The sequence below is a fragment of the Sebastes fasciatus genome, chromosome 2 (genome assembly GCF_043250625.1).
Source record: "Sebastes fasciatus isolate fSebFas1 chromosome 2, fSebFas1.pri, whole genome shotgun sequence".
Taxonomy (NCBI): Eukaryota; Metazoa; Chordata; class Actinopteri; order Perciformes; family Sebastidae; genus Sebastes; species Sebastes fasciatus.
In genome coordinates, this window is record NC_133796.1 from 16,411,227 (window position 1) to 16,438,389 (window position 27,163).

General features: G+C 40.1%; 1 protein-coding gene across 4 annotated transcripts in view; it reads right to left on the reverse strand.

The window, feature by feature from the left end:
* Positions 1 to 5,641: 5,641 nt before the first annotated feature.
* Positions 5,642 to 27,163, reverse strand: part of LOC141753401 (talin-2) — a 116,005-nt gene continuing 94,483 nt past the window's right edge. The window contains exons 40-58 of one of the 4 annotated variants that reach the window (XM_074612063.1): positions 25,986 to 26,118; positions 25,321 to 25,422; positions 24,404 to 24,574; positions 24,059 to 24,205; positions 21,822 to 21,923; positions 21,272 to 21,391; positions 20,899 to 21,045; positions 17,907 to 18,073; positions 16,815 to 16,998; positions 16,521 to 16,646; positions 14,551 to 14,667; positions 14,117 to 14,302; positions 13,871 to 13,978; positions 12,827 to 12,932; positions 12,065 to 12,189; positions 9,991 to 10,176; positions 9,710 to 9,892; positions 9,442 to 9,567; positions 5,642 to 8,965 (exon numbers count right to left, since the gene is read on the reverse strand). In XM_074612063.1, coding sequence (XP_074468164.1) covers positions 8,837 to 8,965; positions 9,442 to 9,567; positions 9,710 to 9,892; positions 9,991 to 10,176; positions 12,065 to 12,189; positions 12,827 to 12,932; positions 13,871 to 13,978; positions 14,117 to 14,302; positions 14,551 to 14,667; positions 16,521 to 16,646; positions 16,815 to 16,998; positions 17,907 to 18,073; positions 20,899 to 21,045; positions 21,272 to 21,391; positions 21,822 to 21,923; positions 24,059 to 24,205; positions 24,404 to 24,574; positions 25,321 to 25,422; positions 25,986 to 26,118 — 2,665 coding nt within the window. In that variant the 3' untranslated portion in view covers positions 5,642 to 8,836. Of the gene's footprint in view, positions 8,966 to 9,441; positions 9,568 to 9,709; positions 9,893 to 9,990; positions 10,180 to 12,064; positions 12,190 to 12,820; positions 12,933 to 13,870; positions 13,979 to 14,116; positions 14,303 to 14,550; positions 14,668 to 16,520; positions 16,647 to 16,814; positions 16,999 to 17,906; positions 18,074 to 20,898; positions 21,046 to 21,271; positions 21,392 to 21,821; positions 21,924 to 24,058; positions 24,206 to 24,403; positions 24,575 to 25,320; positions 25,423 to 25,985; positions 26,119 to 27,163 lie in introns of all 4 variants that reach the window. The other 3 variants (XM_074612053.1, XM_074612044.1, XM_074612039.1) reach the window with 3 other exon arrangements.

The window sequence follows — 27,163 nt, forward strand, 5'->3', positions numbered from 1 at the left end:
CCAGGCAGTAACTGGATACCCAATACCTTTTTGGAAACAACTGCAGCTGTTTGTCAACGGGACCTGTCTTTTTTTCCCTGGATCTCTTCAGTGATTCGCTCTTCAGGGACATTTCTATGACTCTACATGGCGTATAGGAGGAGTATCAGGAGGAGGGCACATCAAGACTTCTCAGTCCACTCCTATAAGTAACACCCCCCTAGTGACAGGTAGGAAGTAGAGTGTGAAGACTCAAGGAAGTAGTAGCTCCTCTGAGGGGGGTTAAACTTACTGACCTTATTATCATCCAGGAAAATAACCCATAAACTACATGTGAGTAAAGGCAAATTATGAATAATTTGACCATTGTTTAGCAATTTAATTTGTTATTTTTATATATTTTTACATCTGGTTGTGCCAAAATAAAGGATTTCAGACACTGTTTTAATGAATCATGTACTCACAACAAATTTCAACATTTCTTTTCAACAGATGGTGCCAGAATGAATTGTAATAGCCCCCCATGCATCAGAGCTATTCATACAAAACAAATACATGTGATTGGATAAGCCCACTGTGAAAGTTCTTGTCTCTCTCTGGGGTGTCATATTAGCCAGTATGGCTTGTTTGTCTTCTAGGGATCATTTTAACAGCTCCCTCACAGCATAGTTCGAATATCTGAACAGCAACCAGATAGGCTTTGCTCTCCGTAGAGGTGTATCATCAAGCTTGTTCAACTCCTCTCTCAGCTAATACAAGCATGAGAGTTTGATCTCAAATGGACCGCAGTGGAAGATACAGAAGCTTTGGCATTTCCACATCCGTCCCACCCCCCTCCTCTGTGCCTCTGTGATAGTTCAAGGGGCCAATGGCACAGCCGCAGCTGTCACACACAACCTGTGGTCTGGACTGGTGGATGGTTGAGTAATAATAGTTTACAGTCGACTAGACTACAGTAATTCATTTTTTGTACATGTTGGGGAAATTGGACCTTGAGAAGAAAAATCAAGTTCCAGGTATGGGTAATTATAAGTTAACCCATTTAATCACAAATTTCTCCCAGACATGAAAATAAATTGACTCAATCACGTGTCATTAGTAACCCTTTGAAATATCCATCATTGTAGATGAAAAGGTGTGTTTTATGGTTGGTGGGATAATGTGTAGACATTTATAGACTGAATTAACATATTTCTCCTAATTTGCAGTCATTTTATTATACATCTGTTCAACTGCTTGTTAATGCAAATATCTAATCAGCCAATCACGTGGCAGCAACTCAATGTATTTAGGCAGATATGGACAAGATGATCTGCAGAAGTTCAAACCAAGCATCAGAATGGGGAAGAAAGGGGATTTTAGTGACTTTGAACGTGGCAGATGGGCTGGTTTGAGTATAAACTGAGATTTTCACTCAAAACCATCTCTAGTTTTTACAGAGAATGGTCTGAGTCACAGGTCTCTGGGCAATAATGCCTCGTTGATGGCAGAGATAATTCGAGCTGATGGAGAGGCAACAGTATGACCACCTTTCCACCACATCCCAAAGGTGCTCTATTTTGAGATCTGGTGACTGTGGAGGCTATCTGAGTACAGTGAGCTCATTGTCATGTTCAAGAAACCAGTTAGAGATGATTTGAGCTTTGTGATATGACGCGTTATCCTGCTGGAAGTAGCCATTAGAAGATGGTACACTATGGTCATAAAGGGATAGATATGGTCAGCAACAATACTCAGGTAGGCCGTGGCATTTACTAAAGGGGCCCAAAATGTGGCAAGAAAATATCCCCCACACCATTACAGCCTGAACCGTTGATACAAAGCAGGATGGATTCATGTGGCATTTCATGTTGTTTACACCTAATTCGGACCCAACCATCTGAATGTCACAGTAGAAACCGGGACTCATCAGACCAGGCAATTTTTTTCTGATCTTCTATTGCCCAATTTTGGAGAGCCTGTGCAAATGTTAGCCTCACTTTCCTGTTCTTAGCTGACAGGAGGCTGTAGCCCGTCCGCTTCAATGTTCCACATGTTGTGCATTCAGAGATGCTCTTCTAAAAACCTGTGTTGTAACGAACGGTTGTTTGAGATACTGTTGTCCTTCTGTCCGTTGGAATCAGTCTGGGCATTCTCCTTTGCCATCAACAAGGCATTTCCCCTCAGAAAACTGCTATTACTAAATACTACTTGATTTGAGAAACACTTGGAGGGTCCAACAAATTACTCTCAAAGTTATTGTAGCTACATTTGGACTTGTTTTAAAGTTATTTTATATATAAGTTTACTTTCATAATTATATCTTCATTATTTGTCCCTTTTCTTCTGTGTTTTTACTCTTTATTTTACTATATTTTATCTCTTTTAGTGGTCCAGGCTGGTAGCTTTTTAAAGGCAGTCAGCTGTCACTGTGTTGTCACCCAACCATGTGTTTTGTGGACTGTTAAGCAGCCAGCCAGGCATACCTGGCATATACAGAGATCAGAGGGGCTCATGGCGAAATCCATGTCACCCTAGCACCCTGGACAGATAGAGAGATGAACATCGACACATTGTACCTGTCCAACAATTAACGATTTACTCAGATTAAGGTTTAGGGTTTTGATTCAGGGGTCTGTAAATAATTCTAAAATACTTGGGCTCACAGTTCTTTATAGTGCAGACAGAGGTCTTTTTAATGTAACTCAGATTGTGACTTTTTATATTCTCTTACATGTAACACATGTTTTCAGTATTTTTGCCTGCAGCAAACACAAAGTGTTCATCTTCAAGGATTTTTTGGAGCCTTTAATCACATTGTTTTATTCACACTTATACTAGGGAACTTTGCCAATCCACAATCTATTTAAAATTAGCCCCCTCATTTCCAGACTTGAGTAAATGGTTAAATTGGCTTAATAAGCCACATTCCTTCTCATTATTGCACATCCTAGCAATCATTCTGGAGTATATTGCTCAGTTGAAATCAATGTTATATTTCTACATGGGAAAAAAATGTCTTTTAATTGTTCTGTTCGCCAGAAAAAAGTTCCCCTGAGAGTCAACTTTATGCTGACGGGCGCCATAATTGAAACAATCCTCAGTATTCCCAGAATTCCCATCAAGCAGGAGATTATGTGGCCCTGTAACAATTAAGTAACAGCCTTTAAAAGAGTCACCTGTGAAGTTTAAAGAGCTTTGAAATTTGATTTCACTAGGTGACCATCGTCTGTTGATGGCTGTGTATGCATTTTGATTTATTGTTGTGAAGAACTCATACATTTTTGTTTCTGTGGCGTATCACAGCGTGGTTTGTGTTTTAAAGGAATTTAACAGTCTGCAGACTAAATAGTGAAAGCACAGTTGAGTTAAACCTTGATGCTGCAGTGTCAGACCACAAATGAAGGCCAGAGATGTTTGAATGGTTCGTCATAGATGTGTTGAGACAGCTGGGTGAGCAGCTCCCAGACAAAAATGGGAGCACTGCGATGATTTCATTGTTAATGTCTAGACTGGAAATTCTCACTTTCTCCTCAATAATTAAAAGTATCGAGGCAGAATAACGTTGGTGTTCCACCCAATACTTCTGAATCAAACTTTATCTCTTGCTGTGATTCAACGTGATCAAGCTCATCAGAACGGTTTAGACGTGCAGGGCTCATATGTGAGGTCATGTAAAAATATCAGTGTGATGAGTGTGTTTAGCCACTGTGCACAACGCTTGTTACAGCGTCATTGGTGTGTCATTTTCCATAACTGGAGTAACACAGCTAACAACTGGATGTGACAATCATCTTTTTATTGAAAGAAAATGTGAAAAATGAACCAATGGCTGAGAAGGTACTGTTTGTGCCCGTGGCACCTACAAATCAAAGCAGGTAATCTTATATTGAATACAACTGTCTTTAGTGGCTGAGGCCTGTAACCTTGCTATGAAGCACACAGCAGTCGTCAGTAACCGTACCCGCTTTCTGACTTTTATTATAATTAGATTTAGGGCATAAAAATAATGGATGAGCTATCCATCAGCTGCTTGTCCACATTAAATTCAATGCCCGGGTCCTTTTACCCAGGGTTTTTTTCTGTCTTCCCCTCAGCCAAGTCAGTGTAACAGGGCCTCTTGTTAAATGTCAGATCCAGAAGGAACTAGAAAATGTTAAAAAGTAACCGAGAGTTAGATTTCCCTCACTAGGAAAAGCGTATGCATCAGTAGCCTAAGAGCTAAATTTGAGAGAAAATGGCAGAAAAAGGGATTCCAGGTTTAAAAGCGGCGTTAGTAGCAGCTGTGCCACAGTAATTGACATTGCCACCTCAAATTTTAGCGCCGGACAAATTTAGCACGCCTTTCACTTCATAGCATGGACTCAATATAGCGTCAGGTTTTAGTGCCGACTCAGATATACCATCACGTCCTGACACTCGACTGAAACACTTGAAGAGACCTTGTTCGCTTGCCAGCACTCACCTCTCTGTTATTCTATCTGTTAGACCGGAGAACTGGTTGTGGTTCTGTATCCTGTCAGTAGGCTACTGCTACTGAGACGTTGTGAGAGGATGCAACAAACACACATGGAGAGTTGGATGTTTCATGTTTTATCTATTCAGCCAAATTTTACTCTCTGTAAATTTTATTTCCCCAACATAAAGGTCTATATACTGTTTCAAAGCCGTCTCCAAACTGACAGGTATAACATTCGGGTAGAGTCCTTCTGGATCTGGGTATTGAACCTCAATATATTTTGAGTACCAACCAAGCGGCGTTAGTAGCACGATGTGTTTGTGGCTTCAAGGACTGAAAACTGTGAAGTTTTGTGAAGAAGAAAGTGTCGAAAGTTGGTATTGAATGTTTGGTTTGATTCGTAGTCTCACAGATTCTTTGATATTTTCTGATTTAAATGTTTTTACTTTCAACTGTATTTTATTGAGGCAAAGTCCTTTATTTAACACTGATGTATTGAGCAAATATACATCATGATATATTTTGTTTAATGAGAACTAGAATTACCCCCTCACAGTTGTATGCCTCCGCCAACCAGACAAGTTGCAGTTCATAGTTGCAGTTCAATCCATATCTGTCCAAAATGTCATCACTTCATCATTTTATCCTGTTAGACATTTGTGAGAAATTGTCACAATTTGCATATGAGTTACAGAGTTATGGCCAAAAGAATGTGTTTTGTGAGGTCAAAGGTCACTGTGACCTCACAAAACACATTTTTTGAATGGACTCAGGTCGTCCTTGAGTCCAAGTGGACGATTGTGCCAAATCTGAAGAAATTTCCTGAGATATCACATTCACGAGAATAGTACAGATGGATGGACAACTTGAAAACATAATGCCCCTGGCAACGGCTGTTAAAAAAGTATTCAAATTTAAGTATATTGAGTCTGAAGACACTGGAATCAGCCTGTAAAATCACCAATTTATATAATATATACCGGTAGTATTAAGGTGTATTCTTTATTTAAAGGAGCAGTAGGATCTGGCGGTGCAGTGAGGTTGCAGATTACAACATCTCCCGTGTGCCAAGCATGCTGGAGAGCTACGGTGGCCGACGCAAAAATGCGAATGGCCCTCTCTAGAGCCAGTTGTTGGAGTAGCGTGTAGTGTGAAAATCAGTGTAAAATCAAATGCACACACATTTCTGTCTTTACTCCAAAAAAGGAAACTTGAAACACAAAGTTACATTGAAATGCTTTATTTTCAGTGAATACAAAAAATAGTTTTATTGAGGCCAGATAAATATCTTTTATATTGTATGTTATCACTTCATCTTTATTGTAGTAACTTCATAATTTTATTTCTGTTAGGCGGAGCGGGAAAAACTTACAGAACACTTCAATTACTCCACATCGTTGAAATGCGTCACGACATCTTAATGGTGACAGATATATCGAAATATCACATTTATCTTTCATAGGGGCTTAAAAGCACAAGAAACAAAAAAAATAAAAGCCAATCCATAAAATTTCAGTGACTTCATAACATACAATAAAGCAGTTGACAGACCGAAATCTCCAGTCAGTCGAAGTTTTGAAGCACTGTGGTACATGCCCATGGAATGCAGTACAAAAATGTGTCCATATGTATAATATACATACTTATATATATATGCTGATGGTACATTTTAAACAGCAACACATTTTTTTCACTGGCGGACAGTTCCTCTGTCATCCCCAAAAGGCCTTATATGTGGCAGAGAGAGTAAAAGAGAAGAGGGGATGCAGTTGGTTGAGCACTTATAGAGGAACAGTACGTTAACAAGTGGGACAACACGTGTTAGAAAACCCCCCACGGACATGAACCAACATCCCCAAACAATTGCTCGTCCAGTACCTTCTACTGACCGATAAGGTGAAGCTGTCACTCAAGCAGACCAGACACTGTATGGGCTACGGACTAAGGCACTAATAATAACACTACAGACTTGACTGATGAGTAGTGGACCCCCTTCCCATCCCCTCCCTCCCTCCCACACTCACACAAAATACAATGCCAGAAAACACTTGAAACTTGAATTCAGACCCCAAAACAAAAACTGAAACGTGACGGTCTGTCTTGAGCCGTTTCGCTGTGGTATACTGTCTCATACGTGGAGGTCAGAATCACTCAGTGCATCCTTAAAGGTTTAACTCTGCCACTGTATAAACAAAGAGATGCATCTGAAGCACAAAGCCATGCATTTTCACAGCAGGACCTGATCTTACGATATACTGTAGTTTAATATTGAAACACAGCCCATAAAGTAAGACGAGGCAACCAAACACACTACAATCAAACTCGGTAAACAAAAAAGGTTCTTCTATTGCAGCAAGTAGTATATTCAGTAAAGTCGCACAGAGCACCCTTAAAGGGGACCTATTATGCTTTTGTGCTTTTTCCCCTTTCCTTGTGTTGTTATTAAGTGTGTTATTTTGTGCATGTAAAAGGTCGGCAAAGTTACGAAGCCCAAAGTCCACGCCAAAGGGAGTTACTCTCCCCCACAGAAACACTGCTCCTGAAACACCTTGCTTGAAGTCCCGCCTTTTCTTCCGTAACGTGGTGATGTCACCAGGTAACACATTTTCCCTAGCTGCTAGATTGGAGCTCAAACAGAGCGTTTCGGACAGAGGGTGAAAGGTAAAGCGTTTTTTGAATATCAAATCATGTAAACATGTTCTGGTAAAAACCCCAAATACAAGTAATTGACCAGAAAATAAACATAATAGGTCCTCTTTAAATTCGTAAACTGATGGACAAAAAAGGAGATGAACTGCAGTGATTAGCGTTGCAGTCGCTTCACTTTCAATCAACAAATCTCACAAGTTTTATTTGTTACAATTTAGCTTATTGCTAAGTTATTTTCAGATTTAGAATTTTGCTGCTTTCTGAATTTACAGAATTGGAGGTGAATGGACTCAAATCAATCCCTGGCAGTGATTGTGTATTGCTAGGAATAAAAATCACTGTAATAGTGGGGATAGAAAATCGTCAAGGGAAGGGCCAAAGTAAATCTGCAGGGGGTCATAACCATCAGACAAAGCACAGAAGCGGCACTGCACGGCATTCAATTGATTCAAGACGTCTGAGGTATTTACAGGTATTCTTAATTTGCATGATGTTGTAGCCAATCAACCTGCCTGGTGGTTACCCTGTCAACATACCATATTCTATATACTCTAAGCACTGATTCCTACAATAACACCTCCTAGATTATTACTTTAAGTTTGCATGGTGTAAGGGAAACCAATACTGCCCCCTAAAGCACCATCCATGTTATTGCATCATGATCAAATTCTGTTTATACTGTATGTAGGTCTCAATACCCGAAATGATAAGGAATAAAAAAAAAAAAGAAGATGTTTGAAGGAGAAGATATCGGACCACTAGCTCTGCTAGTGGTCCACTCTGCTAGTGGTTAATAACATTTCTGACCCCTCTCTGCTAAAAAATACTTCGGGAGTAATAAATATTTCTTCTAAAAGTGTAATGTGTCGTCCTGTGTAGAAAAGCATTCACATGGTTAAGGTAATGTAAAACATTCTACTTGAGTCTGAAAACGATGACAACGATATTCAAGAGCTTAGACAAACATGTAGAGTTGCACCTTATAAAGACATTTTGCGTGTAGAGCCCATCAATATCCGCATAAACAAAAGACAAGACAGAAAGAGAAGTCGCTTATTTCACTGTCTACTTTAAAGGAAGATTCCCAAAAACAAGTGTCAGTATGGTCCAAGAAACACCATTAAGCATCCTACCTTCCTTTAAGGGGTTAATGACCGCTGAATTTAAGTCAAGACACGTCACATGATTTAAACAGATATTAAGGAGCCAAATTGGAGCATAAATGCCAACATTCAGACAATAGATTCAGAGTGTTTTCGCTCTCCGAGTAACGCTGCAGTTAAACGGCTATTTCATATGAACGGCAATACAATCATTTCTTCATCTTAGAAGTTTATGAACTAGAGCTGCAATTTGTGAAACAAAATAAAAAAAAAAAAAAACTGTAGCTTATGGGCAAACAAGAGAGCATGTGAGCTATGCTGTTTGTCCCGAGCATGTCACATTCTGGTTCAGATTGGATCAGTCAAAGTAGTTGTGCTATACATGAGGACAAAAAGCAGTTCTTCAGTCGAATCACCACAATCTTTACGTTGTTTTCAGAGAGTAGTCAGTTCCATACAGTAGTATTTCAAACTTGCGAGCGGTTGACTTTGAGATCTTTCCGTGTGACGTGGACTCACTGCAGACTTTACTGGTTTGTTAAATCAGTCACGACATATCTGAAGTCGCTGTCGGCCACATACCTGCTTTCAAGTGTGCCACTCGCAACGCATTCACAGCTGTGCTCTTCACGCCGCTTCAAGCGAATGCAGATGTGAGTTTGAATGTTTAGTTGTCGTCCTCTCGTAGCTCGCTGGGCAGGAACTTGTACTGCTGCTGTCTGATCTGAGCCAGTTTCTTCCTGGCTTCTTCCAGCTCTCTCTCCTTTCTCAGCATCTCCTCCTGGGCCGCAATGATCTAGACAGACAAAAAAAACATTTGAATTTAAAGAATACATGTATAACATTTTAACGGTAACACTTCATTTTACAGGTCTGCAAATTTCATGGTAATTAGGTGATAATTAGCAAGTAACCTATTGGAAATTTCTTTGGAATTACTGCCAAATTGACGGAGGCATTAACCGCCAGCCGCCGTCTGACTTACCGGTACTGCAGGCTTGGAAAGAGAGGAGTGAGCAAAGGGGTACTCAAGTTGGTTGCAATCTGCAACCACACCACTACATGCTGCCAAATCCTACACAATGTACCTTTCATTTTGGATGTTTAAATACATGTAATCTAGTGCTAATACATTAATTTGTCACAAATGATTTAATAAGTATAGAAAAACTAGCTATTAAATGAACAATCACATGTTTTCAAAGTTATCGTTTCCCAGTCAGGTTAGCCAAGTAAAACCAACTTTCTGAAACGACTGCTCGACGTTCTTACCTGTGCTATTCCACCCACAAACTTGGTCTTGACCACCACGTTGGCTTCATCTGCTTTGTCAAACGCTGCCTTCTGAGCGGCCCGCACCAAGTTGTCTGACGCCTTCTTTACCGCATTCCCAGCGATCTATTTTAGAAAGAGATCAGTTGAGAACAGCTAAAAAAGTAAAGACAGTTAACAAGAACACTGAACCTGCTCCGTTGTTATGAGAACTAATTGTTAAAGCAGTTGAATTAAACCTCTTGTTTGGAGTGTGTCGTTGCTGTACCTGTAGTCTCCTCATGGCCTCGGAGTCCTGGTCAGCCTTCACCTTACAGGCCACCAGCAGCTGGGCGGTGGAGGACGACACCTGTTTGGCTGAAGAGATGAGCTTCTCCTCACTTGCGTGGCCTTGCACGGAGGCGTTGGCTGCCTCACACAGGTTGCTGGTCGCTGCTGCTACCATACGCGCCTGGAAGAGAGAAGCCGAGAAAGAAAATGTTGTTGGCAAAATTCTGCCTCAGATTGTGATACTATGTAAAAAAAAATGGCCTTTCACTCCACACTTACAGCAGAGATGAGCCCCTGGGACCACTGTCCGTCGTCCACAGCGTTGGCAGGGATGAGGCCCACTTTTCCCTGAGCCACCAGCTCTCTCTGGGCGGCCGAGGCCGATTTGACCAAAGCGCTGGTGGCTGCAGCGATGGACTTGGCTGCCTCCAGGATCTGCTCCTCGAAGTTCAGCGTCTCGTCCGCCTGCTGAGGGGCAAGAGACCAATTAGTCAGACAGGATCCTTCATGATGCTGACGTATGTTACCTTCAGTACCACTAGGATTTAAAGTGAAACGCTATGTCAAATCATCGCTGATCGCTCCCAAATGTGACTCTGGTCAACTCAATCTAGTGCCACTGAGAGCATTTTTCTAGCATACACATTTTTTTTTAACTTTGGGATGGAAAAAGTTACATCTGATTAATGATTTTCTCATCAATACTGTCACGAGAAACAAAACTTCCAAAAGCTTCACACAGCCAGATACAAAGCATCTCTTGAAACAGCTGATAAAAGGTGCGAGGTACCACCGAAGAAGAAACAAGACTCTGCACGAAGATTATCTGTCAGTATTACACATCCAATCATACTCAAGTCATTTAAAACACACACACTTTCACGCACAAACACAATCACACCACAAGTCTGTAGACAGAGCGGGACACTGTAGGAATATGTTTGATATATAGTTGGGACTGAATAACAACCTAATATATCAAACATATCAGACAGAGCCCTGCAGAGAAGGCCTCCGGTGGTGGGGGCAGGCAGGGGAGGAGGGGAGGGGTTATCTGGGAGCCAGAGGACATAAACTGGGACAAACTTTAGCTACAACTATCACAGATGGACGGATGATTGGAGGAGGAGGAGGAGGGGAAACATGGCAGAAGGGGATATGGCTGAAGATAATATAATGTGGGAGTTTTCACCTCAACAATGAGAGAAGATGAAACTCAAAAAGTAAAACTTTGATGGGCATGGATATCCAATAATGGGTCAAACTTGAGTGTCTGTGATTGTTATTCAAATTAAGAGATTCTGGTGAAGTCGTGATCTTAAATCAAGGTTAAAAGAAAATTTGATGGGGATATGCAACAGGGAGGAGACGGCACAAGACACAGAGCAGCCTCTGTGAATGTCAAAAAGACCAAAAACGTGTCATTTTGTTACTGTGAAATCGCAAACTCCCAACATTAACACTGAAACTTGAGTATAAACCACAAAAAAACAACATAGAGATGTTTACAGACAGTGATAAAGGTAAAAAGGGCCATGTTTCAATACTATATACTTCTGTATAAGTAAACTTTTGAATGCGGGACTTTTACTTGTAAGAGTATTTTTACATTGTGGTATTATTACCTTTACTAAAAATATCTGATTACTTCTTCCACCACTGCCTACTATCTAAACATTTATATGAAGGGGGAAATATTCTGCTCATTTCCAGGTTCATACTTCTACTTTCAAATTTTTCTACTAGAACATGTTTACATGCTTTAATGTTAAAAAACAGCTAATTTTTCTCATCCTGTCTGTCTGAATTTACCTGTATTCACCCTCTGTCTGAAACGCTCCATTTTAACGTCTGTCTCTCTAAGCCCCCCTCCTGAAAAAGCCCAGTCTGCTCTGATTGGCTTGCGAGAAAAATATGCACCTTTGCAAAGGTAGTTCTCAAGCTGTGGGTGGTATATTCTGATGAGCCTGCATGTGACATAGAAAGGGGAGCCAAATCTGAATGGTTTGTTGAACATGTTTTCTGATCTAGGCAGCCCACAAAAAACTGACTGGGTTTCTTATTTCACAGTTTGTGGGTTGGTAGGAGTTTTTCATGATATGTCCCCTTTAACCATTGCAATGAAAGCTTGTGTTTCATGAGTCATTACTTACTGTGATATACTGTTTCATAGTGAAAAAAAAATTCTGCAGTTTGAAAAGCTTCCAACACAGAGTTATGGTCTTATAGCAGTAAATCTTTACACTGCAAAATCATCTTTTTTTTCTACAACTCTGTAGTGAAACCACTATCTCCTTCACCTCTCCACACACTGACAGAGTCCCAGTGAGTTATCCGTCATGTGGTCACCCACCTTGGGCTTGGCTCGGGGTTTGAGCTGCTCCAGCTTCTTAGCTGCCGCTTCGATGGACGCCGCTGCTCCGAGCAGCTCCGTCTCTGCGATCACTGTTGGATCCTCGGGGTCCACCCACTCTGAACCTGAGGCACGCATGCACACACACGCAATTAGGATTTAAAAGATCTAAAAAATAGGATTTCAATAAAATACTTCATAAAGTGGTGTGTCACAAGATCATGCCACACAACAACAAAACTGTGATCACACAGAAAAAAAAAAAAAAAGAAGAGTGCCACACTTCACTGCATTCCATGCATAGCTGATGGAGGCCACACACTGCCATTCACTGCAATGAAGATGGAGTGATTTATTTAATGTGAGATAAGCGCGATGGCAGGAGCTGACTCATTGCACTTGAGAAGCCTGAGAGCAGCTGGATTTCAAAATGAGATTAATAAATGAATCAATGTTAGCGTCGAGGAGAGAAGGTGTGGAACAGCTCACAGCTGGTGAAATAAGTCACAGTACAGAAAACAATCCTAACTTACCTCCATCTGTAGCAAAGAGAAAGAGCACAGGGATATCACCAAAAGATTGTTTAAAGGAATGTTTCGCTGTTATTTGGGAAATTAAAAGCTTATTCTTTCATAGATGTAGTAGCCTCCTAGTGGGGATTATAAACATGTGTTGGAAGCTTCATTAGTAAAGAAATAAAAGTTATTTGAGCTCATCACATATAACACTGTAGAATGAGTCAGTGTGTGTGTGAACCCTTACCTTTCATGGCCTCGGCGGTCTGGATGAGCTCTGTGACGGCTCCTGCCACACGTTTGGAGCAATGTGCCAGCTGTTGCTTCTGATCTCCGGTGGGCCTCTGCAGGACCTACACACACACACACACACACACATACACACACACACACACACACACACACAAACACACAAAAACACACATTTTACAAACACTATTCTGCCTGAAAAGACTTGAAACAACCGAGACAATATTCCTCTGGTTGTGTGCCAAAAATGAGGAAAGTGGTTTCCACTGAATTAATGAAAATCATGGCAGTTATGGCACTGCAAAAAAATATATAATACTGTGTCTGCCATTTTTGTAGCTTCCTCTTGGATGCGTGCTTAAGATCTGACTCTGTAGTTGCTACGTTTTTACAGAGCTCGACACCCAGAAACGTCCCGAACACAACAAAATGAAAAGAAAAGAGAAAATCCAGGCAGATGGCTGCAGGGACTCTGCAGATACAGACACCACCACACACCTCTAGTGGGTCATAACTGATGACTGAGACAGATTATTTTTGTATCAGTCTATACATTGTTTTTTTAAGGAAAATCCTACTCATTGTGCCTTTAAGTTAAAGTCCCCAAATTTCTAAAGATATCAAATATATCCGGCTGAACAGCAGAGAAATGCATATAAAATTATTCATAAGCTGAATCTAAAATGTTTCCAGTTTATGTAATTTTGCACCCGTAAAATACTGGCATCTTGGGTTTGAATATATCACTATGAGCATCATACAGTTTCAAATAGGTGTTGGAACAATCAGATACAAAATATACTATTTATCTGACAACTTGCATACACAGAGTACTGTCAAGTTTTTTCTTTATTTAGAGAGAGCAATTGAAGGGGAGAATAAGTTAAAGGGGAAAATCCGTCTGATGTATTTCCGCATTATGAGAGCGTACTTTACACATCTGAAATTGTTAGTTGCCGTAAACATTCACTGTCTTAATTGTGAATGCAAAACAACGAAATCTCTCTCTCTCTCTTTCTAACTGACACAATGTTCAACCTACCATTAGCACTTGTTCCAGAAGATCGATGTATCCAGTTGTGCACTCTGACCCGAACATCAGCGCTCTGTTCATCACCTCCTCACTGACCTCTGGATGGTAGGCCGCTTGCTGAAAGACAGAAATGTATACGCTCCAGGTTCAAAAAGGACTGTTAAACTTTCCTTACATATATAAAATATATTTTTCAGACATCATGTAATGACCTGACAGTAATGAATTTTTCTACTGGGAAGGTAAAAGAAGAACCTTGCAGGTGGTGAGCATGTCTGAAATGGCCTTGCGGCTGAGGTTGGCTGTGTGGATGATGTCCTCCTGCCGGGCAGAGTTCCCTGCAGCTACTGCTTTAGCAGTTGCCATGGTGATGCCCTTAGTCATGCGAATGAACTCCTCAGGTGTGGTCGTCTTGTTGGGAGCAACCCTGGATTGAAACACCTGGGGAAAAAAAGTGGGTGGGTGTCATTTGGGAGACTGGTAAATAAAGTATCTCCAGTATAACAAACCTCATCGGAGTTTGCCGAGTCAGCCCCTTCACATTTTCATGATCAGATTCATTTAAGGCTAAAATCCAAAATATTATTATTGAATCATCATTCAGCGTCAATCAGTCATACAGTATGTAATACTGGTGATACTGTATCACCAACATCCATCTATGCACACGTCCCTCCATCCGTCCTCACCGCCAGTTCCTGTTTGATACACTCGATTGTGGCCTCCAGTGCTCTGGTGCCTCGAGTGGCCTCGTCCTCTATGGCCTTGACCGTCTTCAGCAGGGACGTCACGTTGGTCACCATCACCTAACAGACAAACAACAGAACACTAGAATTGAAAACTGATCAAATCGTTGTTCATACACATCAACATTTCACAACAGTGGGGATGGAGCGCTAAAGCATGTTTAAGTATCATGATGACAGAAGTATGTGCATCAGAGTAGATGACCTGGGAAGTATAGTTCAATCAATTTTGATTCAACGGAGAGAAAAAACATGTTACTTAATATCTGTAATATTGAGACAATGAGCAATGAGAGGATATGAAAAATACAAAGACAGAGTCAAGAACGACTGATACCTACAGATCGCCACATCCAGTCCACTGCAACACAATATGTCTCACAGTGGCTCCCCCTAAAATGTCTCACATTCTAAGCATATGTAGCTAATTTTGCATTTTTTTTTACATGATCATGGATATAAGCCCCTAGTACCTCCAGGACCTTGAGGAGGGCAGGGAAGATTGTGGCCGACCCCTCCCATCCCGGACACCATCTAACTATCATTTTTGTTTATAGCTTATTTTGTATATTGTATATTGTTAGAATTTAATTTTTTTTTAATTCTTATTTTATTCTAACGTTTTTATCTATTCTTTTGTTATTATACTGTTTGACTTGCACCAACATAACCAAAGCAAATTCCTAGTGTATATCTCTTACACCTGGCAATAAACACGATTCTGATTCTGATTCTGAGTGTTTTCTTCTGTGGTTGAAGCATTGTATGAGGGTGTAATACATCAAACTCAAAGATGGGGGGCGCACAGCACCCATGCAGGAAAGCCCATAGACCTCAAGACAATAGAATAGACTGGTACCCTTGGATTTATTTCACCAGTCTGCAGCTAATCCCCCATAATTTATTATTATTCCTATGTGTAATACTGAATTAACTTAACTGCACAATATATTGTACATTCAACAATTCATACATTTCAAGAAATATTCTTATTTAATTCTTGTTAATATTATTCTTTGCATTCTCAGCAAATTTAATTATTTACAGTGTGGTAACATATTGTATGTGTTTGATGGACATATTTGTACATATTTCTTATATTTCTCATTTTTTATTTGTATTATTTATTTATATTTATCTACATATATATTGTAGCATTATGTAAATAATTGACATGTTACATACTCCTTTATTTAATTTTTCTTCTTATATTTCTTTATGCTTTTATATAGGAAGACCTGTAACGTCCCGATGTCCCCCCAATAAAGTCTTTCTGATTCTGAAGACTTGAAGCTAAAATCTTATAAATAGTTTACAAGATTTTTTTTCCACCTCAGGTCCTAACATGTGAGGCAGGTTGTTATCATCTGAAAGACTCCATGAGACACTGAGCTGCCGCAGACTGTGAAACTGACTTTTTTTTAAACTTCGCAGCTCGAGGTGATAATGAGCAGTCAGCGGTGTCATTGGTGGATTATGTGGCTTTGAGAATTTACACTGCATATGTGTTGAAGCCAAGGATTCGGATGATTTATCTTGGATACAAATATCACCGGTCTCCTGTTATCCAGAACATCAATTTCCTGGCTATTTACATTACTGAGACGACGTCCTCAGTTTAACTCATGTGAACAGGAGAGGTGCTGCGGCTGATTAATGGCCTTGCCCGAGGAAGAGGAGGATGTCTGTTATGCATACATACAGAATTTTAATAGACCTTTTATCATATCAGCTGCAAGGGAAAATAAGACTGTTATCATCATTGGAAAAAATTATTTGATTATGCTAATTTAAGATTTCTAATTCTGAAGACAATACGGCATAGACACCATATTTAACTGTATTCAAGCCCACTGGAGGCCTTTAATCAGATGACATAGTTCCAGGACCTGCAGACTCCCTGATCCCCTCACCTTGGCAGCGCTCTTCAGCTGGTACATAGACGGATCATCTGCTGACTTGCCAGCGGCACACTTGGTGGCACTAATGAGCTCAGCCAGCGCCTTGGCCACATCTTTGACAGCATTTATCAGAACCACCTAGAGAAAGGACACGCAGATGGAGAACAATATTTATTACAACTCAGCCCGGGAAAGAGACAACACTCTGAAAGGCTATTGCAATGCACGGCTCACTCCTCCATATCTCTGATAACAGGCACAGTGAATAAAGGACAAACTGAGGGAAGAAAAACAAGACCGGCTAACCTGCGTCTCCGGGTCATCAGCGCCAATACTGGCAGCTCCCAGTTTGACCACATCTGTGAGCTGGGTGATGGTTTTGGCAGAAGAATGGGCGGCCTGAGCCAACCTGTCCTGACCGGAAGCCGCACCGGACACCAGCATCTTTGTGTCCTCCACCAGAGCTTTGGCCGTCTTCAAAATGTTTTCCCTGAGGAGGCAGAAGAAGAAGGGAGAGGAAAGCGTTGGATATTCTTTCACTCAGAGTACTAAAAATGCAAATGCATGTGAATCACAGTCATCAAAATGATGCACAATGGCGCACATCTCTCTTCATAACAAAGACATTCGTACATCAAAGCCGGCGCAAAACACAAAGGGGATAGGTGAGATCACGAGTCAAGTCTGTTATTTCTCTAAAAGTGACAAGAGAAATTGTAGGAAGCCGCTGCAAAGTTTCTTCTTTGATTTTTTTAAGCGAGCTGCGTGACATAATTTGAGATAAAAAGTGATTTCATTCCCTTTCATCCTGCCCCGCCAGGGCTTCTCTACATTTTCGCTTTCATGATCTTCTTCAGCGGGGTACAGCACAATTTCACTAACAATTATCTGTCAGGATCTAGGTTAATCATTTTTGGCCATAGTTGCATGTAATGTGCCAAGTCTTTGTCTTGGATCATTAGATATGTATCTCTTTGAAGTACATTCATTCAAAAATAACTGGGCTGACTAAGTTTATCACAAGTCATACACTAGGTTATGGATACTTTTATTACACTTTTACAGAACAATGTGGGATTCATAGAATATAACCTGAATTATTTCAGACTTTCTTTTTTTTAGCTCCATGGGAATCCTGCCTCCGAGTGGAGATTTTAGTCTAAGAGCAAGAAGAGTAAAAGATATGACACTTCCTCTATCTTTCAAACCCTGAGGGGTAATTTGTAGTTTCTAACTCCAGAGACTTCCTGCCTCCTTGTTCACCAGCTAATATGTCATTCTGTCTGTTTCACATGAAACGTGAAACCAGAGGGCAAATCTTCAGTCACGTCTTGTACTTGTAGACTTAAGTGATGTCTCGCACACTTGTATTTGTATACAGACACAATCTGCTCTCACCTGTGGTCAGCGAAGGACTCGTCGTTCTCTGCGTTGAGCGTGCCGGCGGAGGCGAACATGATGGTGGTGTCCAGGTCGCCGATGATGCCCGACACCGCGCTGGCTGCTGTGATGCAGGCCTGCGTGCCCTTGTTGCCTGCCTGGAGGGCCGAGAGCACCAAGGACACCTGAGGACACACACAAACATCACACCCTATAATCACACAGGTGAGGATACACAGATATCTTCACCTGAGGCAGAAAGTATATTTTACATACCTGAAGTGTTGAGAGAGAAAAGCAGCTGGATTAGTGTATTTTATCTATTCTGTACACAACCAATGTATTTTTGGGAATTAGTTTCTCACTGTAGTAGTGATAATGTAAGTAGTATTACTGCTTATTACTAGTTTTGATCAGTTGGGAGTGGAGTTGTCCCTATCTAGTAACACTTAATAATAACCATCATTCATAAATGGTAAATTGATAATTAAAATTTAGTTAGTTATTTTACTGTTAACAAACCATGAAATTATAATTAATAATGTTTGGTAATTATTAGCAATGCTATAATTTATGTTATTTTAACAGTTTATTGTTGCATACATTATAACATTTTATATACTATATTCAGTATTTGTTAATGATTATAAAATTAATTGTAAACCTTTAAGAAATTGTTTTTCAAACATCTATAAACATTAAATTGATAGACCAGATATTCGTAACACTTTGGTAATGGTTAATAATTGGTTTGTAAATCATTTATAAACATTATTTGGATGGCTGTTATAAAGTTGCAACTGATGATTATAACACCTTGTTAAATGGTTAAATATACATTGTAAAGCATCTATAAACATTATCTAGACAGATCGTTAATACTTTGTCAATGTTTAATAATTGGTTTCTGGTCCAGCTATCTATGTAATGTTTATAATACTATACTATACTGTTAATAAATAGTTTACTAATGTAATCAAAATGTAATTGTCATCGTCTCTTATCAGCTATGATACAATATATCATTTAGAAACTAATTATTTCATATTACACAAACTAATGATAAAATAACAGAAATTATAGCATTACTAATAATTAGTAAACATTATTAATTACCATTTAATTGTTTGTTAACAGTAAAATAACTATTAACTAAGTTTAATTAACTATTAATATACCATTTATAAATTATGGTTATTATAAAGTGTTACTACGCATCTTTACTGGTCAAAACGGCAGAAAATAAAGCTGCACGCTGCTAAGGATTCTGACAAACACTTCCATTTTGCATTGTTTGTGAAATGCATCTCCTTGGAACGTGATAAATAATGCATTCAATCGAGAAGCCCAAAACACTAGTCGCAAGAGGATTTAAAAATTTGCTGCGACAGCAAAACACCATGTCAGCGCAGAGCGGTGCACAACATCACTCACTCGGGGAAATGAGTACGTGTCAAACTGGTTTTGACTCCATTTGTTTTCCTCACAGATGCCTGAGCGGCAGTAGAAATTGATTAACTGATGTTTCTGGACGCTTGCTACTACAAAACCAAAAGGCTTGACACTTGAATTCTTACATAAAAGAAATGATGGGTTAGGAGATCAAAACAGAACAAGCATGGAGGTGTTAAATTGGTCATAATTTTAGAGTGGTATCTATACAGCAGGGGATTCCCTACTACTGATACCTCTAGAGGAATATGTTTGCATTCCCGGAGCACAGCTGGACTGCTTGCGTATGATCGGTGCAATACTCAAGCATGAATTATTAAAACAGTCTGCAGAGTAATGCATTTTGCCAAGAACTATGAATTAAACAGTCAGCCTTTGAAGCTAAAGCATGCCGTTAGCAAATAGTTTCTTCCAAAATGCATTAATTCAGGGGTATGTGATAAAATGAATTATAGCTCTAACCCTTTTATACTGTTGATACCATGACAGCAGAGTCATTTGGTGAGAAAATAAGTTTTTACTATTCCAGTAAAAGGACAACACAGTACAAAGTTATCTTAGATCATACCAGGCCGAGCAGGAAAACCAGTTTGGGATCAACATAATTAAAAAAGTGATATATTGGATTGATGTAAGGGGCAACGTAAATAATCAATATAGGATAAAAATACATTAACCGATACAACTATGTACATTTCTTATACATAAAAGACAACTAAATTTGAACCTGGACCTCAGCTGACTTAACAGTCTTTCAGAGGCTGAAGCAGGCTCACTTTCAATGTGCTATTTTTGCCTTTTCTAAAATGGTGTATTTGAATATTTCTGCATACTGGGGTCCCTAAACACTTGCATAAATTGTGTATGACTGTAAAGCTCCAATTTTATTCATGTGTAATGATGTTAGTCCTCATAGTAGCCATTTAATTTTTTTTTTTTAATTTGACCTCACTGTATAAAATGACCTGTGGTGACCTCTAGGATAATCAGCCTCATGAAACTTTACAACCACAAACTAGAGACCTACAGTAAGGCTTTCAGTGTCAAAATATCAAAAGTTGTTGATGCCAAATCACAGCATGGCTTTTTCTATGGTGTTCCTCAAGGTCTTGGTGTCTTAATGTGGTATTTTGGATAATTTTTATCAATTCTTGAGTGGTAAAAAATGGTTAAATTTAGCCCCAAATCTGTGTAACAAATGATATCAACCCAAAAATTGCTGCAACAACTTATGATACATAATATATCATGGGGATGGCCATCATATACTTCTATCACGATGTTATAAGCCCTTGTACAGTTTCAAAATCAATTTTTATCAATTAATTCATAAATTCATGTTAATTTCTATTTTATGACTAGAAGAACTTGACACACAGTGCTGAGCTGCATCCCAAATTAATCTTCAGGTTTCCAGCTTTCAGATGATGTACACCACTGCTATGTGACATCAACTGCTATCTCCCCCTAAAGACCCCCTGTACCCCCCTAAAAAAGACATAAATGTGTCTATGAAAAAGAGAGTTGGATTGGAAAAGGTTGGGGGATGGGGTAATACCTTCTCTGTGACAGCGCGGGCACATTCAATGAGCTCTCGTTTGGTGAAGCCGTCAGAGGGAGTGATCTGCAGGGATCCAGCCTTCTGGACGAGGAAGATGCAGCCGTGTCCGAGCTCCTGCACTCGATTCTTAATCTGGAAACCGATCTGGATAACAGAGAACACGGTGCAGTAAAAATGTACTGCAATTTTCATGCAAAAATAAGACATCCAATTTAGATAAAAATAAAATAGTGCACTGTAAATGTGCTAATTGTTCACGTACCATTTATGTATACACATGCAGATATAAGTGTTAAAAAGATAAATCTGCCACACTGATGTAGCATGTAGTGTAATGGGGAAGACAATGTGACACCCAGGCCATCCTCACCTCTTCTGGCTCAGCTGTGTAGGCAGCCAGTCGTCCCTGAACGGCCAGCTGGCTGTAGTCCACGGTGACCTGAGAGGCCAGGCCTCCCAGCTCATCTGGACATGTCACTGATTTGGTCATCTGAGGGATAAACACACACCGACTGTCAGTCCAAACTGAAACACACATGATTACTTCACTTCCTCTCTGGGCTCCTTGTTAATAAACTCTATAGGAGGGCGCTGCATGTACAGTAATAATGTGCTTTATTATATAGTGTTCCATTTAAACACAGTATACATGAAACAAAGCAGGTGGTAATGAACCAACATTTCCACTCCATTTAACCCAGTAGACATTTTACCTGAGGCTGTATGTGTATAAAGAGACATTTACACTTCCACCAACTGCTGTGACAGATAAACCACATTTTGATGTTCTAGTTTATTATACACAGGTTGGTTTCATATTCAACGTTTGTTTTCCATCTAATCAACAATAATTTATTCCCAAGTCACGGTCACATTTCCAAAACAGTCTAACAATGTAAACAGTTATTTTGAGGGCTTACCATTTCTTGAGCGGTGACAGCAATGGCTTTAGAGTGTTTCACCATACTGGTCTGGTAATCTACAAATGAGCCCTCAGGTTCAGGCGGAGTGCCTTCATCCAGCTAAGGAAACACACATAAACACACACACACAGTTAAAACGGCACTTCAATTTTCATTTCACGCATGATTGGTTCGTCCTTCACAAAAAGGTACAAACATCTTCAGACATGAAGACAATCAATCATTCAGCTCTTAAGTTGCAGTGACATGTTCAATCTAATCTACCCTTCAATTAGAATAATTCTGCCAGGTGCGCAGGCATCATCACTTCATCTGCAAACCAACATTAATGCAATTTTACATTCAAATAAACACTCGTAATGAATGATAAACAGTCATTATAAATTATCCACCGAATCCACTCTGTAATTACAGCTTTAAAATAGCATCAAAAATATTTGATCAGCTTGCAGTGCATACATTATGTTTCTGGCATTTCCGCTAAATTAGACAGGCGTCGTGGTAAAACTGAGGAGGCGAGAGAGAGATGAGGCCATGTGGGGAAAGCGTGCTGGTGCCGAAGTGAATCTACAATATCACAAGTACATAATGTTCGCTTAACCCGCCGAGTGAGATAACGCCTTCGAATCTGCGGTCTTGAGTAAGTGACTAAAAGTTCAGCAGAAAGCCTTTAATTCATTTCTGTGACCATTATGTCGATGGATTATCTGAGAGGATTATCTCCTTTTAATCAACTACTGACATGCACACGCGCAGACAAAACACACACATGCTCGTCATGCAGAGAAAAAATGAACCACTTTCATTAATTATTCCTGACGTCCCACACACAGGTGACGCAGAGATGCTGCTGTTCCCTCTGGTGACCCACACCTGAGGCACTTTTTCACTCCTGCGATAAGTCTCACTCAGAGAGGCGAGGAGGGATGTAATTAGTTGATGCTATTCTGTCTGTACTGGAGATAAAAGGCTTTTTCTTGCTTCACACCTTATGTGTTTGCCAATAGTTTGACTGTTAATTGGAAAGATGATCTAAAGGCCAAACACTGGCTGAGAGCGGCTGTGTTGACAGTCAATTTCCCTCCGTTTCGACGGCTTGTGATTTGAATTAATATGCTAATCGGTGACTTTTTACGGTTGCAATCAAGACGTTACACACAGGAAAAGGAAATCGTGAGTAAAAAAAAAGAAGAAAATCTAAATTAGAAAATGATGGTTGCTTTCCTGCCAGTCCCCCCCCCCCCCCCCCCTGTACTCACTATCAACTTTAACCAGTTTATTCCACTTGTTTCCTCAGCACTATTTTGGCTCTTTCCATTGTGACCTTTGCCAAAACAAGATATCTTCCGCTTTGCAATTTTGCCAACTCATTCAGATTATGCTGAAATGGCGATGTGATGTGTATTCGCAGGCAGCCACACTTGTCCTCACTTCATTTCAGTAATCGGTGCAGTAAGATGTGGAAAAGCATAGTCTGGGCTTTTCTGCTTAATCTACTTCAGTTGGATGTGTGGATGGAGGCGATGACGGTGACGTCTGTAGCTGTTCTTAAATATTTTTAACCCATTTGTGCCCCCAACTGAATTTTTTAATTTCCTGAAGTGTTCTCTGGGCTTGACTACAAGCACAAATGTGAAGAAACTTTCATAATCGGTCAAACGGTTTTGCTGAAACGTGAGTTTTTCTTATCATACTAGTATTTGGGCACATGGGATTACTGTTTTTGCAATAGACTCCATTATATTTTAGGACAGTAGTCCCATTTGCCCAAATACTAGATATTGTATGATCAGAAAACGTCTGTATTTCAGAAAATACAGGGAGCACAATCAAGTATTTGGCATCTATAAACTCATAACAAGTTTAATATTAAAGATATGTACACAAATGCAGTGTACAAAAATATTTCATATGGAAAACATTTAATAAACACAATGTTAGCATTTGTCCTCATTGACGGATAAAAGTGTAATTTTTCATGTGAAAATTCAAAGTTGTCCTGTTAGATACTTGCCCAAAAGTATGTCCATACCAAGTTTCAAGACTTTTGACCAAACATTTTAGCATTTTCCTTATCATACTAAATACAGTCTTTGGGCACAAATAAGTTAAAGAACCAGACAGTGTGAATTAATTTGACCAATCACAATCTTGGTACCCTAATAGCCATGTTCCAGTGTGTGCCCTAAACCCAAGCATCAAACATGCTGTGAGACACAGCCAGCAGCACTCACCTTGGCCATGGCCTCTGCGATGGACTCCACCATTCCTCCCACCATTCCCACTTCACTGGCAGCCTCGTTCAGCGTCACCATGATGTCATCAACCGCCTCCTTCATGAGCTGGGCTGCCTCTGCTATGGCATCATGGGTATGGGATGCCTGTGAGGTGTGACATAAGGACACTTGTATATTATATATTAGTAGGATTATTGTTATGCACCAAAACAGCAAGGCAAATTCCGTATATCTGAAAACTTACTTGGCAATAAACCTGATTCTGATTAAATAAGGCTGTCTCGATAATCCCTTCAGGGCTGGAGCAGCAACATATAAGAAAGAGCTAAATAGCAGTAGTACCTTTGGGTTTCCTCCACCCTCCTTGGCAGCGTAGAGCATCTGCAGGGCAGACTCAGCCAGGGTCTTAGTTTGGTCCAGGAAAGTCATCTGTTGCTGGTGGTCCCTCAGCTTGGACGTCACGCCCACGGAGGCCTTGATCAGTGGTTCAAAGTAACGGGCCAACTGGGTCACCTGAGGCAAAGGGTGAACGCTTTTAATGAGGTCTGTGAGAACTCATCGATTTCAGCAAATGCTACATCAGTGATCATTTAAAGAGAGCATTTAGAGATATCTACTGTTTGAAGAAAGGACATTTTCAAAGGAATCCCTTGATCTGAAAATGGGTTCTATGGGTACCCACGAGTCTGCCATTTACTGACACACCCACTTTATGATAATCACATGCAGTTTGGAGCAAGTCATAGTCAAGTCAGCACACTGACAGCTGTTTTTGCCTGTTGGGCTTGAGTTTGCCATGTTATGATTTGAGCATATTTTTTTATGCTAAATGCAGTACCTGTGAGGGTTTCTGGACAATATTTGTCATTGTTTTGTGTTGTTAATTGATTTCCAATAATAAATATATACATACATTTGTAACAAAAGCAAGCATATTTGTCCATAAGAGTATTAAATACTTGACAAATCTCCCTTCAAGGTACATTTTGAACAGATAAAAAATGTGCGATTAATCATGGATAGTCATGTGATTAATTGCGATTTCACATTTTAATCGATTGACAGCCCTAATAATAATACTATGGTAAGATATTGACAGAGATATTGCTGTGATAATGATCACAATTCTAATTTTGTCCAGACAACTCACTCCCAACATGAGGAAATGTGTTATTCTGCTACCCATTAAAAAAAGTATTAATGTGTTGCTCCACAGCGACAGTATTTAGGTAAAGTAATTAACTTCCTGCCCTATATACCTTATGTCCTAGTTGGGAAGCTTCGCCTCTGGCAGCGGTGGAAACGGGGTCAATTAAGTAGCCAATTTCCTGCACGGTGGACGTCAGCTGCTCTTGTAGCGCCTAAAGAGAGGAAATAAAAAGAAATTAGTTTTTGTCTTGCATTTTATGTGAAACAGAGGCACATTCAAATTAGTCAGCTGTTTAAAGCACTAAGCAGGGAACTAAACAAGTGATATAAACTGCAATGTGACCAGATCTGTATTAAAATATACCAATCCCAGGTATAGAAGCAGAAAGGTCCAGTGGGATCTAAACTGCACTGCAGGTCTGCTACTAGAGAGATCAATAAATACACTGGTTTGCAATGTAGAACATTTTTTTAATGATATTGAATTCCTGATTTCTGTCTAAGGAGGTGTTTGTGACCTAGAACGGACAGAAACCTAATTAAAACCACCAATTATAGATCCATAATTTAACATAGAGACACAAAAAGCAACACAGGAACTAGATCAAGAAAAAACAATCTGACTGTAAAACTGACAGAGGAAAAGAAAGAAGAAAAGTGAGCAACAGAGATAAACAACCAGACAAGGACAAGCAAATAGAGACAAATGCAAACAGAGAAAGATAGCGGTAGTTGTCTGTGGAAAATGTCAAGTTATTTTCTGATGGTTGCTTACCTCCAGTGAGATGTCGTCCCTGCTGGCTAAGTTCTGGCTGACTGCTGCCAGAGAGGCCTGCTCAATGTCCCGGATACATTTGTTGATGTTATCAATTGACGAGTCGCACTCCCGCTGGCCCGGGGCCTTGTCCCTGGAAATAAAACGGGAACAGGAAAAGAAGAGAAAGCAATAAAATGTTTGGAAACAGAAATGAGAAAAACGTTGAAGGATGATGTATGGGGGGAATAACAGGACAGAGAGGGCGACAAAGAAAGGAAAAAGAGAAATATTGGAAGAGAGAAAAGCGGTGCAAATGTTAACATAACTAACACTTATTAAAACACAGACAGGTTTCAGGATGTCTCTTTAACATCTACTCTACTGGCTCCCTCATCTCATTGCTGCTCAGGTCACACAGCTGAAATGTGGCCTGCAGGGACTAGTTGCTACACAGGGAGATCAAGCTGGGCAGCCAAATTAGCTTTGACGCCTCTGAGCGGTCTGGGGCTCCAGCCACATGGGCAGAATAACTTCAGTTAAACATCCATTTCCATGCATGAGGGCACGCTGAAAGTACAAGTAAAATAAAACCTCACCTTTGCGTGTAATGAGTCTAACAAAGTTATGAGGTTGGCTCGTGCAGGATGGTGTCCATTCCTATTTGTGTTCTTTGGCACCGCGGTGCATCACTGAATGCTATTAAAAGGCCCGGGCCAAACTCCCAGTACTCAATTTGCAGTCTAAAAAGGAAGACTGTGATAAGGGCATCATAATTGGAGATGCTAAGCTGGCTGCGTGTGAATGCTGACGTGCCGATGTTCTGAGCCAAGCTGGAACCTTAAAATGCAGCGCGTTGTTTGACACTGGGAATTAGTTCCTCGTGGGCATCAGTTTTGCTCTGATCAAGGTCAGGTACAAAAGGTGTGAAAGAGGAGATTAAACATTTAAGCTGTGGCGGTAAAAGAACAACCATTTGTCACGCCATGGTACAGCGTTTGGGCATCCTTTTCTTCAAGGACGCCGCATTAGTCTCGTAGGCGTTTTATAGAGCAATGTATGAAAACTTGAATGAATCAAAACTTAATTATAATTTTGCACCTCCCATAATCCCTTTTGTGCATCCAGAAATAACCACAATCACTGCAGGGAAACAGAGTACAGCGGTGTAAAGACGGGGTAAAGGATCAAAATAATGA